At 42.7% G+C, this 13,864-nt stretch overlaps 1 protein-coding gene across 1 annotated transcript in view; it reads left to right on the forward strand.

Annotated features, from left to right (window-relative positions):
- Positions 1 to 3,561: 3,561 nt before the first annotated feature.
- SSU72 (SSU72 homolog, RNA polymerase II CTD phosphatase) overlaps positions 3,562 to 13,864 on the forward strand; it is a 29,370-nt gene continuing 19,067 nt past the window's right edge. Inside the window, exons 1-2 of the mRNA XM_064470519.1 lie at positions 3,562 to 3,768; positions 10,930 to 11,073. Coding sequence (XP_064326589.1) covers positions 3,689 to 3,768; positions 10,930 to 11,073 — 224 coding nt within the window. The 5' untranslated portion in view covers positions 3,562 to 3,688. The remainder of the gene's footprint in view (positions 3,769 to 10,929; positions 11,074 to 13,864) is intronic.

Below are 13,864 nucleotides of genomic sequence, written 5' to 3' on the forward strand. Positions count from 1 at the left end.
TCATATTCAGTTAAGCTTCCCAAGTACTTTCAGAGTTTCATCTATCTGACGAGCACTTTCTAATGATGTATTTTACTTAATAAAGCTTACTAGGGTAGGAGTCTCAGTTCTGTCTTAGACCAAATAAATGGTAAACTAATAAATACTGGAAAGGATTAGAATGAAAATTAAATACCAGGTAACCGTACTATCTTCTTTAATAGTCCTTGTATGTAACGCTCCCGTTATATTACAGATTTCCTGTCACAGCAATACATGGCAAATAGCTTGACCTGCTCTGTGCAGTCTCGATGGCAATTTGTTTGGCCTGCTGGAATCATGACACTAATTTGGTAGGGCGTAACTAAATTTGTTTCGCTTGTCAGCTGCTCCATTGTAATTGCTCCAGACGGGACTGAGATGGCACTTTTAACCCCAAAGGGTATGGCTGACACAGGAGAGGAAGGAGAGGGCTAGTGCATATTGCATATGCCTAAGAGGGCCTGGCCTAAGGACTAGGCTTGTGCTTAGGGTTTGTGGCCCCTGTCATGGTGTTGAATTTTAACACAGACAACTTTTGTACTTGGAGTCTGTGCACACTCGAATTGGAGTTGGTTTCCTTTATATTCTGCACCAACAGTGAAAATGTCCTTATATACTCAGAGAGATAAGCTTCCACCTCACCGATCTGCTAATGTCCTCTCACTGCTCGAGGGACCTTTTCTGGAATGAAGAGGGAAACCTCTACGTCCTGCTGAAGCCTTGGTTTCTCATCTCTCCTACCTGTCTTGCTTCTCAAGCATTGAAGAGTACTGGAGTCGGCTGAAATAGTGCAAGTAAATCAAGGCAGAAAAGCACAATGATAAGGAAAGGGGAAAAGATGACAAAAGCCTCAGGGAAAAATTAATTGGTCAGGGCTAAGCAAGGAGTGCCATGATCATTTTGACCTGTATGCGAGCGAAAGAGTTCTGAAGTCACTGTATTTTACTTGTCAGGCGGTACATAAATAACTCCTAGTTTTGGCTGTTCTTATTATTCTTATTTCTTAAAGGTCTTTTCCAACCTTAACAATTTCATTTTTCTATTTGAATGGTTTTCAGTAAAAGCATGAGAGTTGACTCCTAAAACGCAGAATTCAGCAATTAAGCATAACAGAAAGCATACCTCTGCCTCATCTTCACTACAGAGTCCTCAGCACAGAGCATTCTGGGCACAGACATGGAGACGGGGTTGATCCAGGGGGTCAGACCCAATTTACTTTTTCTTGGGGATGATTCAGCTCTCCATCCAACCTCCTCTTCCCCAGTCTTTCCGCCGTGGCCCAGCTCAGTAGACCCACTGCAACATTTGGCTGCCACCTAGTGCTCAGAAAGAAAACTAGCCAGAAGACTGCTTTGCAGGAAAAAAGTGATTGCTTGAATCCCATTCTCCCGAAAACAAACGAATGGAGTATGTGGTTTACAGTGCCAGGCAAAAGGGAATTATAGGTGTGTGAAGTATGGAAACAGGGCATATTTGGGAAGAGGATGGGAAGACCCGAGACGTTACATTGTCAATTTGGAGTAATTTCTTTCTGGACGTTGGAAAATTGCCTGTATATTAAATGGGAGAGCGTTGTCTAGCAGCTAGGTTAGAGGCCTTGGAGCTGGGGTGATGATAATGTATTAGCTGATGTGGTCACAGGGAATTACTGCATTTCTGTCTCTCTTTTTGACACCTGCAGGTGTAACCTAATAGCACACGTGTACGCGTGCGTGTGCCTGAGACTCTTCAGAACTGCAAAAGTACTAAATAGAGACACTGCTGTTGTCTCTGCTGGAATCTTTTAGCTGTTGTATTAGACTTTGAAATTGCTACTTGCTCATACAGTAACAGTACCAGGCCATGGTTAGTTGTGAAACCCAGCCAGGTACGTCATCAGATGTTTTCTACATCCTCTTGTTTATGTTTAATTTACATGAGGGGTGTGAATGTTTATCCAGCAAAATATTGCATACCTGTCCTTGTTTACAGTAAAGGAGAGTAGTACAAACACATGAAATTTAATGGTGATTAATAGCAAAGCTGGTCAGTTTCTCACAGCTACTCCCTGTTTTGCACTAGCCCTCGGGTTGTTTCATTCAAGTGCCTTTTTCTGCCTCACAGTTGTCACTAATGTTGGGACAGCACTGGTGGAAAACATCTGGAAAGCTGCTGGAAAGCTGCGTGGCAGAGAAGGCCCTGGGGGTGCTGGCTGACAGCCGGCTGTGCATGAGCCAGCAGTGCCCAGGTGGCCAAGGAGGCCACCAGCCCCCAGGCTTGTGTCAGCACTGGTGCAGCCAGCAGGAGCCGGGCAGGGATGGGGCCCCTGTGCTCGGCCCTGGGGAGGCCCCACCTCGAATGCTGGGCTCAGGTTTGGGCCCCTCGGGACAAGAAGGGCCTTGAGGGGCTGGAGCGTGTCCAGAGAAGGGCAGCGGGGCTGGGGCAGGGTCTGGAGCACAAGTGTGCTGGGGGGCGGCTGAGGGGGCTGGGGGGGTTTAGCCTGGAGAAGAGGAGGCTGAGGGGAGCCCTTCTCGCTCTCTGCAGCTGCCTGAGAGGGGCTGGAGTGAGGGGGGGGCTGGTCTCTGCTCCCCAGTCACCAGTGAGAGGATGCGAGGGAATGGCCCCAAGCTGTGTCAGGGGAGGTTTAGGTTGGATATTAGGGAAAATGTCTTCCCTGCAAGAGCGGTCAGGCCCTGGCACCGGCTGCCCTGAGAGGTGGGGGAGTCACCATCCCTGGGGGGGTCCAAAGGACATGTAGACGTGGCACTTGGGGCCATGGTTTAGGAGGCCAGGGGGTGTTGGGTCGAGGGGTGGACTTGATCTTAGAGGTCTTTTCCAACCTTAATGATTCTGTGATTCCATCTGGTAGCTAAGCAGTCCATCAGGACAGTTTTATCATGTAGGACTAAGAGGCTGTGTGCTAATAGTGGGCTGTCCTGTGGGAAATCAGAAGTTGGGTCAGAAACAAACCATTTCTGCAGCGCTGCTTCCAACCACTTGCTCTGCTTAGGAAACTGGGAAATGCAGTTGGATGGGGGGAGATAAATGGTGCCATACTTGGTGACGACTGGCCCGGGGAATGTGGGTGACTGCTGGTGGCTCTTCTCTCTCAGTAAGAGGCTGGCAAGTGAGGCAGTACTTTTAGGTGAACAGCACAAGCAATCAACAAGATTCACAAACTCACACTAAGTGACCTGTTCTGTAAACACCTGTGCTCTTGTGGGTCGCGCCCACCATTTAGCCCATGCTGCCCAGGGAGCCCCGGGCTCCGGAGGAAGCAGTGTTTCCTCGGAACACTCGATCGCTGCTGGGTCGCGCATCCGAGGCCCGGCAGGCAGAGCGGCCATGAAGACCGAGGCCGCCCGGCTCTGCGGATCCGCCTCTCCCCGGGCCGGGCCGGGCCTGGCCAAGCTAGGCCTAGCAAGGCCAGGGCAGCCGCGGGGTCCCGCCTACAGCTCTACGACTCGCAGCGCGCCGCCGCCGCTCTGCCTCTCTCTCTATGGTATGCGGCGGCCTCCGCCCCCTGACGCCCGCTCCGCGGTTGGCCGCGGCGGGGCGGCGCGGCCCTGGTGACACGTCCCGGCACCGCCCGCCGCCGGGCTCCCGCCGCCATTTTGTGCGAGCCGCGGCCGGGACCGAGAGGGTTTCGGTGCCGCGGGGAGGGAGCTGGGCTCTTCCCTGCGCTGCCATGCCTTCCTCGCCGCTCCGCGTGGCCGTGGTGTGCTCCAGCAACCAGAACCGCAGCATGGAGGCGCACAACATCCTCAGGTAACCGGGGCCTTCCCGAACCCCTCCCTCCCTCCGGCGGCGGCGCGGCCTGGCCCGCCGCTGCCGGGCCCTGCCAGCGCGTCCCAGACCCTGGCGGCCGCTTTTCGTCGCCGGCCGCTTCTCCGGACCGCATCAGGGCACCTTCTCCGGCCGCTGTAGCGCGGACGCCGGCTGCCTTGGCTGTCCTGAGCCGGGCTCGGGTGGGCTGTCCGGGCGGCGGGGCGCCGCGCCGGCTGCCGGGCTCGGGGCCCGCGCCTGACCCTGCTAGGCCCGCGGGCCCGAGGACTTCGGCCTGCTTGTGTCCTGCCTTCTCGGGACCCTGCTGCAGGCTGGGTTCGCCGGAGCGGCCGGTGCGGTGGGGTCTGCTCCCCTGCTGCTGGCGGACCTCCGGATCCGGTGCTGCAAAACACGAGCTGGCGAATTCGACTGGTCCAGAACAGCTCCCGTGTCTCGGCGTCTGAAAACTTAAACCCTCCTTTTCTTTCTCTCCTTTTTTTTTTTTTTTTTCTGTAATGCATCTGAAGACTGGAACCGCTCTAGGTACTGAAAGGGACCATTTTCCTGTTGCAGGAAAACTGGACAAAGTGTTTGGTTCAGAATGTTAAATGTCTTTGGGACTCTGAGGGTTCATCTATTTAGCACTGCAATTGTTTTCAGCTTGACTGAATTCAAAAGGGGAGATGGGAGACTGGGGCTGCACAGGAGAGACATGATCTGCCTTGCCTGAAATCATGTTCCTAAATCTTCCCTGTGTGCTGGAGGAGCATGATAAAGGGGTTTTCTTAAGTAACATTCACGTTAGAAGGTACACATTGTCAGCACAACAAGCCAAATAGCTATGTGTAAATTGTGTATGACACTTAAATAAAAACTGCAGCCTTGAAAGGAGTTAATAATATAAGCATCTGATCTGGCAGCCATCTTGCTGTGAGCAGCATATGATGCTGTTAATGCTCAAACTTGGCATCAGGTGTTACCTGTAGCAGTTCTATGAAAACATGTTACTAATAGCTCCTTGAGGGGGGAAGGATGCTAGTCTTCTGTTGTTTTTCTGCTAATAATACTGTAACTGAGTTTTAATCAAGACCTGAGCATTAAGGACAAAGTTAAATTCAGTTCTGATGTCTAGCCTTTTTCTTCCTCTCTGTTTTTGTGGAAGAAATAAATCACTTCCGGTGTGACGGATGTTTTTCCGGCAAATGCAGCAGGGAAATGGTTTTTGAAGGCCTCTTCTCCCTTAAGATTTTAATTAAAAATTAACAAAGTCTATGTATTTGGAAAATGTTTATTTTCAGCAGCATCCTATGTAACTATAGTAAGAATAGCTTAAATGGCAAAATAGAGATGAACTGCTGATGCTGTTCTAAAGAAATAACTAGCCCACACAATGAGAGTGGTCATTTGCCAGTAAACTTCCAGAAAATGTTTGCGTTGGCTCAGAGCCAGTCTGCTTTACCAGTTCAGGGTAATGTCTTGCTGTATGTCGCACTACAATTCGAAAGAACACATGATTAAAAGAGGAAGAAGAGCTACGAAGAAATTGAGGTATTATGAAACTTTAAGGTGTTTTCTTAAGGGATTAAAAGACTAAAGGATACAGATTCTGTAGAACTGCAGGTAACTATATGAAAACAAAGTCTGGAATCCAGCCTTCAATGCAGACCATCTTAATGAACACCCATAAACAGTGCTTCATAATGTGTAGCCTAAGATCATGCATAAGTATTTTAGGTAGGCCTTTTTTTAAAAAAAATTATGCTAGGAATTAAATTATAATTTTTATTTAATAAAATTATCTAAATTTATTAATTTAATAAACAAAATTTCATTTTATACATTTTATATTTTTAAGTGTTTGACTTATATTTGATGAGTCTTTTAGATTTTTCTAATGCTGTAAGTCAGGTTTCAGAATTAACTTCTCTAGTCTGTTCAGTGTTTTAATGAATTACAGGTTTTAGTTAGGCCAAATTTTTCATGTAGAATTTTTACCAGTAACTTTGCTTATTTCATTCTTCAATTTGTAGAGCAAAATATCTGTCAGTAAGGCAAGCGTATCTTACTCTCTAAATATTAGGCCTACCTAGTGGCTACTAAAACTTGAACTTAATTGTATGCTACTTCCTTCTAAAGCAAAAATGATCTTGCAGACATGTCTGAATTTCAACTTTTGATGCATTTATAAAACAAAATTCAGCCCTTTATGCATAACATCTGCATGAAATGTTTGATTTACCTGGTAGGCTTTTGGTGGAAGTACCTGTAGTCCATCACTCCTTGCTTTTATGTTTCTTCATAGTAGTTTATCCTTTTTAATGCATGAAATTATGAAGTGGTTTAAACAGGCTTGATTTAACATCTTAATGTACTTACATTTTATAACATCCTGGCGTTCTCTCTTTCAGACTCAGAAAACCAAAATTGTAATACATACTTTCTTCACCCACTTCAGCAGTTTGGGTGGTGGTGGTTGGGTTTGTTTTTCTTTCTTTCTTTGAATTTAATGTACCAGATAAGAGTTTCTTTTTTTGGATACTTAAAAACTTTCTGTCCTTCTAAATTGCAGTGGTTCATTCTAAAAGGGTTTGCAGTGAGTCTCACTTGCCAACCTGAATTTCTCATTCATTCTTACTGCACTCGATACCTCTGTGCTGCCCCTTGTGCCTCTGGAAAACAAATTATGCATTAGATCTTTTCCATATCTGAATAATCAATCTACCAGTTTCTGGTTATCTTGGCTCAGTACAGTTTCCATTTGTGTTGTAGTGTGCCTGCGTATCTTCTAACTAACCAGGTGTTAAACGTTTAGTTCTAATCTTCCAAGAGAAGTCAGACTGAAGGTCTTTTGAATTTTGTTGATAGAATAGTTACCATCACCATAGGGGTATGTTGAGACATTAAAGCAAAGGGAGAAGAGGAAGAGCAATAAGGATTATGTGGAAAGATATAATCCTTCCTTAAAAGCTGCCAAACTGGATGACTGTCTGTCTAACCCGTCCCTGGGTCAAATCTTACTCATCCTACATTTCTTGCTTTTACAAATATAATTTCTGTATAGGTCAGGTTTGTTTTGTTTGGGGTTGGTTGTTGGGGTGGTGGGGGTTGTTTTGCGTGGTTTTTTTTTCTCCCATTGAGCATGCACTTAAGGCCATGGTTCTGCTTCAAACATAGAAGAGGAAGGTGGAAGGATAACACTTCTCTTATTACCAAACTTTATTATACAGTGACTTTGACATTTCCATTTGTGTATATTTATTTGGTAGTACACTGATAGCCTTTGAAAGGAAGTTACCATTTCAACCTCTCCCAATGTATAGGAGGTGCTCTGATAACTTTGTATTTTCAGGCTGTAAAGGTATCCTGTGTCGGTCTCCTGAGTTCAGGGACTCTGTGTTAAAACTGATAATGAAAACTTGTAGGCTACTGATACGTGCTTAAGCTACATCTGTGTTCCTTTGTTTTAGGAAACTGTGTGTTAAGAAATTAGTGTGAACATGAGATATCTTAGTGGCAGTAAACAGATTTAAATATTGAAGCCCTAGTAGCTGAAACTTAAATTTCACATTGATGTTACTATTTGTAGTTCAACATTTTAACCATGTAAAAGAACTTAAGCTGCACCCTTGCAGTTTAAGTCACTAGTCACAGCTTTTCTGCTGGCATTATATGTCAGCATCTAAATACAGTGAGGGATTAAAGTCTGTATTGCTTAAATTAAGAAATCTTAAATTGTATTAATAAACTCTCAAGAAGAATAAGGAGGTGCTTTAACATTTTTGTATTAAAGCACATTCATCTGACAGCTTATCAGTTATAATGCAAATTAGAACAAGTTGTTTTAAAGATTTCATAATTAAAATTAGTTAACAATGCTTGTGTTCCTGCTCTTTAACAGTGCGGGGTTTTTTTGGAGCAGGGGAGTTGTTGGGTGGTGTGGTTTTTTTGTTTTGTTTTTATTTGTTTTGGGGTTTTGTTTGGTTTATATTGATTGAATAGCATAAGATATTTTTGAAGTGGGCTACAAGGAGGGCACTGTTGCAAGTTATTTTCCTGTTATACTTCGTGGAAGGGGATGTATTAAAATTAGTGATTTGTCCCCTGAAAGTCTTTACCAGCTGCAGAGATACTGCGGGACTTACTGCATTTGCTTTAATGTTTAGTAATACTTGTTACTGGCCATTGTAAGATGAGAAGCTGTACTGTTATGACCTTACAGTAAGGTGAAAAATACTTTAATGTAATAAGCACGGGTGAGATCCCAAAATAACAATGAAATAGAAGAAAGGTGTAGGTAAAAGTTCATGTCTTAGTCTGCATGGATTAATATTACTCTCCTCTCAGTGCCTGAAACTGAGTGGTAACAACAGTCGTGTTAGTGCTTTGTTAGGGTAGTCCCATGTTGATCTTGGTTTTTAGCAGCAGTTGTGTCCCAGATCAGGAGTTGTATTTGCAGTGAGATCTGAGGTTCTTTGGAGGGAAATGCAATGACTGTTTCCAGGTTCTTCAGTTAAGTCTATAAACTCATGGGCACATGATTAATGCATGTGATCTTATTGTCATGAGCTTTGGACTTAAACTGCTGGAAGTGAGATCTGTATACTGGCTTATATTTGTATTTAGTATATTGATAGTTTACATAAGTTGGTATAAACAGAAACAGCTTCCTGAAATTTCACAACACTTACAGGTCTGTTAATGTTAAAGCTTCATGTTTTCAGAAATCAGTGCTAGGATAGTATATTAGTGTATCTTACCCTTTGCTGTTTACAGTAAAGTTGAAGCTCATTATTTTCCATCTTCTGGGTAGTTTTACTAGGCCAAGAACAAATACTAGATAGACATTGTCTTGTAAAAATGTTCGTTATTAAAAGGCTGTGTCACATTACGACAGATACGTGATGACTCATTAAACTAGATCTGTCCAGCTGCTTAATAAAAGCAGGCTCTGTTGAATAATCATTCTGTGCAGGCATTCATCCCTCTTCCCCTCTCCCCCAGTTGTTGCATGAAATGTGTTAAAACATTTTCAGAACGTTTCATCATAGTACACCTGCTGCATGAATAGTGTAAAAGCTGTACCCTGGCAACTACTAGTGTCAAAGCATGAAGTTCCATGTGAGAAAAGCATATTCTGGCTATTCAAGGAAGTAATTTTCAATGGGTTGTACGCATTAGAGGCACGAATTTTTGATGTGTGGAACTTCAAATGAAGATTTCTGTTTTGCTTTATATGAGATGATGCAAACTTCAAGGACATTTCCAACAGCTGGAGATGGGCGGCTTAATGTGTGTGACCCAAGCAAACGTAATTCAGAAAATAATATTACAATAAAAATTAAAAGTTAGGAGGAAAGCGTAGAAGATACTTTTCCATTGTGATGTTACTGCTTTGCAGTAACGTGGGAGAGAAGAAAAGAAGGCAGTAAGTGCAAGGTGCCAAATTCCGCTATTTCTCAGTTAGCTGGTATTAAAATTCTTAGGAAAAAGTAGCTTCTAGTGGTAGATACAGAAAGGAAAGAAGGGTGAGACACCTGGGAAAGGGATTAGTTTGAAGCATTAATATTTTAGCACTTCAGTTTCTTCCGTATGTGTCATGGCTCTCTTCATCTTCAGTAGAAGCAGCAGAATAAAAACTTGCATCTGGAAGTATTGCAGGGAAAAAAACCTAAATGTCAGTGGTGCAGTTATGAGTCACTGTTGATGTGATGGAGGGCTGGGAGGGGGAAAGAGTTGCACTTTTTTCCACTTGTATCCATTTCCAGGCATTAGTCCTGCAGAAAGAAGAAAAAATCATCATGTATCCTGTCTGTTTACAGAAATAGGAACCTATAAATAGTTGCTGGAAGAAAATGTGTAGCGAAGCAAGAAAAGAGAAAGGAGAGACTATGTTCCGATAGGACAAATTAAAGGAAATAACACTGCAGCGCAGTGTTTGAGCTTGGGGCAGAGCTTGTTCGCAGTTAGTCTCGGCATAGAAGCTTTTTGGATCACTTCAAAGACGCCATTGAAGGCAAACATGCAATTTGAGTTGGTGTGTTTTGTACTGAATTTCTTTTTTATCTTGTTTATGAAGACCAAGGATTCAAGGTGCGACTTTTCTGTTGCTCAAAATGCGTACTTGGGGCTCTTGCGCTGGTTCGCAGTCCTCCTGTTCGCTCTTCTCAGAAGGCGGCTCTACAACTGTTTTTGTTTGCTGGGGGGGCACTGGGTTGTTTGCTTTTTGTTTTTGTTTTAACACTGTTCTCTCTGATCCATCTCTGATAAATCATTGAGTATTTTACCATGTAACTTTGTCTATTACAGCATCAGAAAACAATCTTCTTTTGGTCCTGTTATTCAACAAATATATTGTAATGTTTCTTAATATTACTGAAGGATTTGTTGAGGTTCAAGTAGGTGTATTTAGGCTAGTCAGAATGCTTTGGCATTACCCCTAAAGACAAGCAGGTTCTTTCCTATTTTCTTTTTTAAATAATTATTAAACAAGCAGTTATTCATGAGAATGGAATGAAGCTATCCCTGGCTTGCCCAGGAGTGTTAGGTGCTAGCCAGCAGAATATGTGCCCCACTTCTGTGAAGGTAATAACACAATATTTTTTTCAGTCGACTTGAGAGAAGTGGACTTGAAAGAAGTCTACTTCAGGCCCACAAATGTTTGTACTGAGCTAATTAAATTACACTAGAGGCAGTTTTGGCAACATAGTGAGGGGAATAATGTAGTTAGCCCAGCAACTTTAGCAGACTACATAAGTATTGATCAGTTGGTATTGTTACTTACTTTCTTATATCAAGACAAAACCATCTTTGCCTATGCTGCATTGTCCAAGAGTTAATATAGAACGCGTGCTTGTTGCAAATCCAAGATGCCTGAAAGCACAAAAGAAGTATCCAAAATGCTACGTACTATAAATCTAAAAACTTTGTATAAAATCTAGGCGCTCCTTTAGAAATGGTGTGTGTTTTTATTGTAACTGTGAGGAAATGTGCATGTTGGTTATGCTTGGCAATTTACTTGATAAAAGTTGCCCAGCTGTTTGGTTGTGATTTGGCTGATTGCCAAGGGTTGTTTTTAAAATGCAGTATGTGTTCGTCAGCACTTTGGTGTTTCAAGTCCATCCAGTCTAATTGCCTTTCCTCCCCTCTCCCCCCTCTGTCTTTCAGCAAACGAGGATTCAGTGTCCGATCCTTTGGAACAGGGACTCATGTGAAACTGCCAGGACCAGCACCGGACAAGCCGAATGTTTATGATTTCAAAACAACATATGATCAGATGTACAATGATCTGCTTAGGAAAGACAAAGAACTGTATCCCTGTGGCATGGCCTTTTTAAAAAATCCAATATGGTTCATCCCTGAAAGGTGTAATTCATTATTTGGCATTATGCATTAGGAATATATAGTTGCTTGACTGGCAATCTTAAAAGGCTTTAGGTTTATAGGAGGTTTTTTTACAATGGGCTTCTAATGCTCCCTTGTAAATTGCTATTGAGTTACAATGCACACATTCAGAATGCTCTTTTGTAGTATGTTAACGTGTTTAGCTCTTGAATGAAAGCACATTTATACTATCACAGATTGTCCGTTACCTCCACTGCACTGTGGGTCATATTTTCTCAGTGCAAAGACTGTCCTGATAATGGATATGCGAAGAGCGACCACCTCGACATTAATGTTGTATTTAGCTCAGACAAACTGACAGGTAAGGTTTACAGTATAATTTCTCTGGGAGAGAGGATACCTTTCATTAAAGAGCTCACCCTTCTCACTGAGAATGTCTTGATACATGATTTGATCTGTGCACTGAAAAAAAAAATCCTATAGCGTATTATAGAATCATTTTGGTTGGAAAAGACCTTTAAGATCGAGTCCAACTCTAAAAGAGTGGACATAGGAGAGCCCAATAACACATTTAATCCTGGGAAGCAGAGGTGATGAAGGTTATGCACACTACTTAAAACCACGACTAATGTCAAACTGCATGATTTTAGAACATCTATATTTAAAGTTGACTTTTCATCTGTTTTTAAGAAAACTCACAAACCTATGAAGTTGGGACACTCATTCTAGATATTCTTTTTTTCAGCAAGGGATCTGATTTTTTAAATGTTAAATATGAAAGAGAAAACTTACCTTAAGTAGGGATTCAGTAAATGCTGAATTTCTACTTAAAGGACCCTTTAGAGAGAAGATCCCAGAAATGAGTCTTGGTAATTCAATAGACCAGTCTGTGCACTTCTTAGTGGTATAAGGTTTTTTCCTAAAATCTTGGGTATGGCCACCTGAACACTTGAAGATCCAACAGGAATGTTAACGTGGTTTAAATGTCTTAATCACACTCAGACAGCCCTGTTTTCTTGTATTTTTTTTTTTTTTTAAAAAAAGAATAAGACTAAACAGGTTGTCAGAGACTAGAAAACTTGGAACATGGTAGAAACTAGTTCAAGCTGCTACCCAACTCCCCAAGGAGTCAGCAAGCTCAACAACTTTTTGAAAGATAGCTCTACAGTTGTTTGGTAGCACCGACTATACCATGGCTTACTAATACTCAGCAAATTCTTTGTTGTATTTGCTGATCAGAAATAATAAATTTGAGCTCCCTGAGACTCCCAAGAGTGGCGGCTTCTTTTGCATTGGGCATTGAAAGACTTCTGTTAAGAAGGGCTGGGCTGTTTGATTAAAGCTATACAGCACAGTGAGAACTGATTAAACACTGGAATGCCTTTCTGCATGGTGTTCCACACAAATGAGATTCCTTGCAGGTTTATTGGTTTCCTAATACCTAGTTAGAGGTCCTTTTTTTAAAAAAAAAATAAATTGTAGAGTGTAGTCTTTATGAATCACATGTGTGTGGGTTTTCTGTATCCCTCTGCATATAGAGAAAAGGAAAATCTCACAAACCCATCTTACTGAGGTATGCCATATCTTGATGAAAAAAGAATTGCTTCAAAAGAATTATTTGAATTGAGAAATAATTTTAACAAGTCAGTAATGGCTTGTGATTTCCTTGTTGTGTTCTTCATTGGCGCTGTACTGAATATGGCACTGCTTTAAGATAAAACCAAGAGAAAGCCTACCTAGTCCCCACATTCAGCACACTTTGCAGTTACCGTTTTGGTTCTGCTCTGTGCTGGTTGCTGCATTCCCCAAACGTATTTTCAGTGTTACAGTTAAACCTTTTCTCAAGATAAAAGAAAGCAAGTTTAAACAGTAGCGGTTGCAGGGGAAACAGGGCAAAACCAATTGCCTCTACATCTTTGCATTTTTTTTATTTTTTCAGACATAAGAAATTACGATTTTCAGAATGAAGACTGTTGGTGCAGGAAGTAACCCCATTTCCAGAAATGGGTTTTGAGGGTAAAGACTTTCACAGTAGCCAAAGCCAGATCTACTCTTGTTAGAGTTGTGGAGTAGTATTTTATGAACCAGGGTTGTGTGGGCTCTCAGGTTTTTTGGGTGAGCATTACTTCATAGAGGCGATGGGCGTGCAAACATTACCTGCTGAAGGGTGGGAGGGCTTGCTTTTCTGATGGGCTTTGAATGTAATTGGTATGGGAAAACAAAAGGTGTGGTTCTTCATATGATTTAGCTGCTTGTTCTGTTCCCCAGCCTTGCTTTCATCAGCTAAGCGGAGATGACTCTCATCTGTAGCCTTTCCATGTGGTTTGAAATAGCATCACTTGGTGACAACTGTCTGCTTGTTCCCATGTTCCAGTGATGGGACACATGAAGTTTGAGCACTCAGCGTTCAGGACTGCCTCACCTAGGGGTGATATGCTTCCCCCAGTTCTCTATGCCAGCAGGGGTCCAAACCATTATGATGGACACTAGATACTCAGTGAAACTGTGGCTGTGAGGGACTTGGAACGTTCTCTGTTGGCCAGCCAAGTAAATGACTCCTGTTTCAGAAAGCAGTGGTCTCAAACAGAAATGTGCTTCTGCAGTGCTCGACATCAGAGCAAGGTTAATGTGTTAAGAGTGAAAAGACCCATTGAAACTCTCTTGCTCACTTGTGGAAAGGAGGGTGAACTATCAAAAACCCACTCTGCAGAGACTAAAAGCATCTTCATTGCAGTTAATTAGTGAAATACAGAGCACA

Source organism: Phalacrocorax carbo, chromosome 20, assembly GCF_963921805.1.
Source record: "Phalacrocorax carbo chromosome 20, bPhaCar2.1, whole genome shotgun sequence".
In the NCBI taxonomy this organism is placed as follows: Eukaryota; Metazoa; Chordata; class Aves; order Suliformes; family Phalacrocoracidae; genus Phalacrocorax; species Phalacrocorax carbo.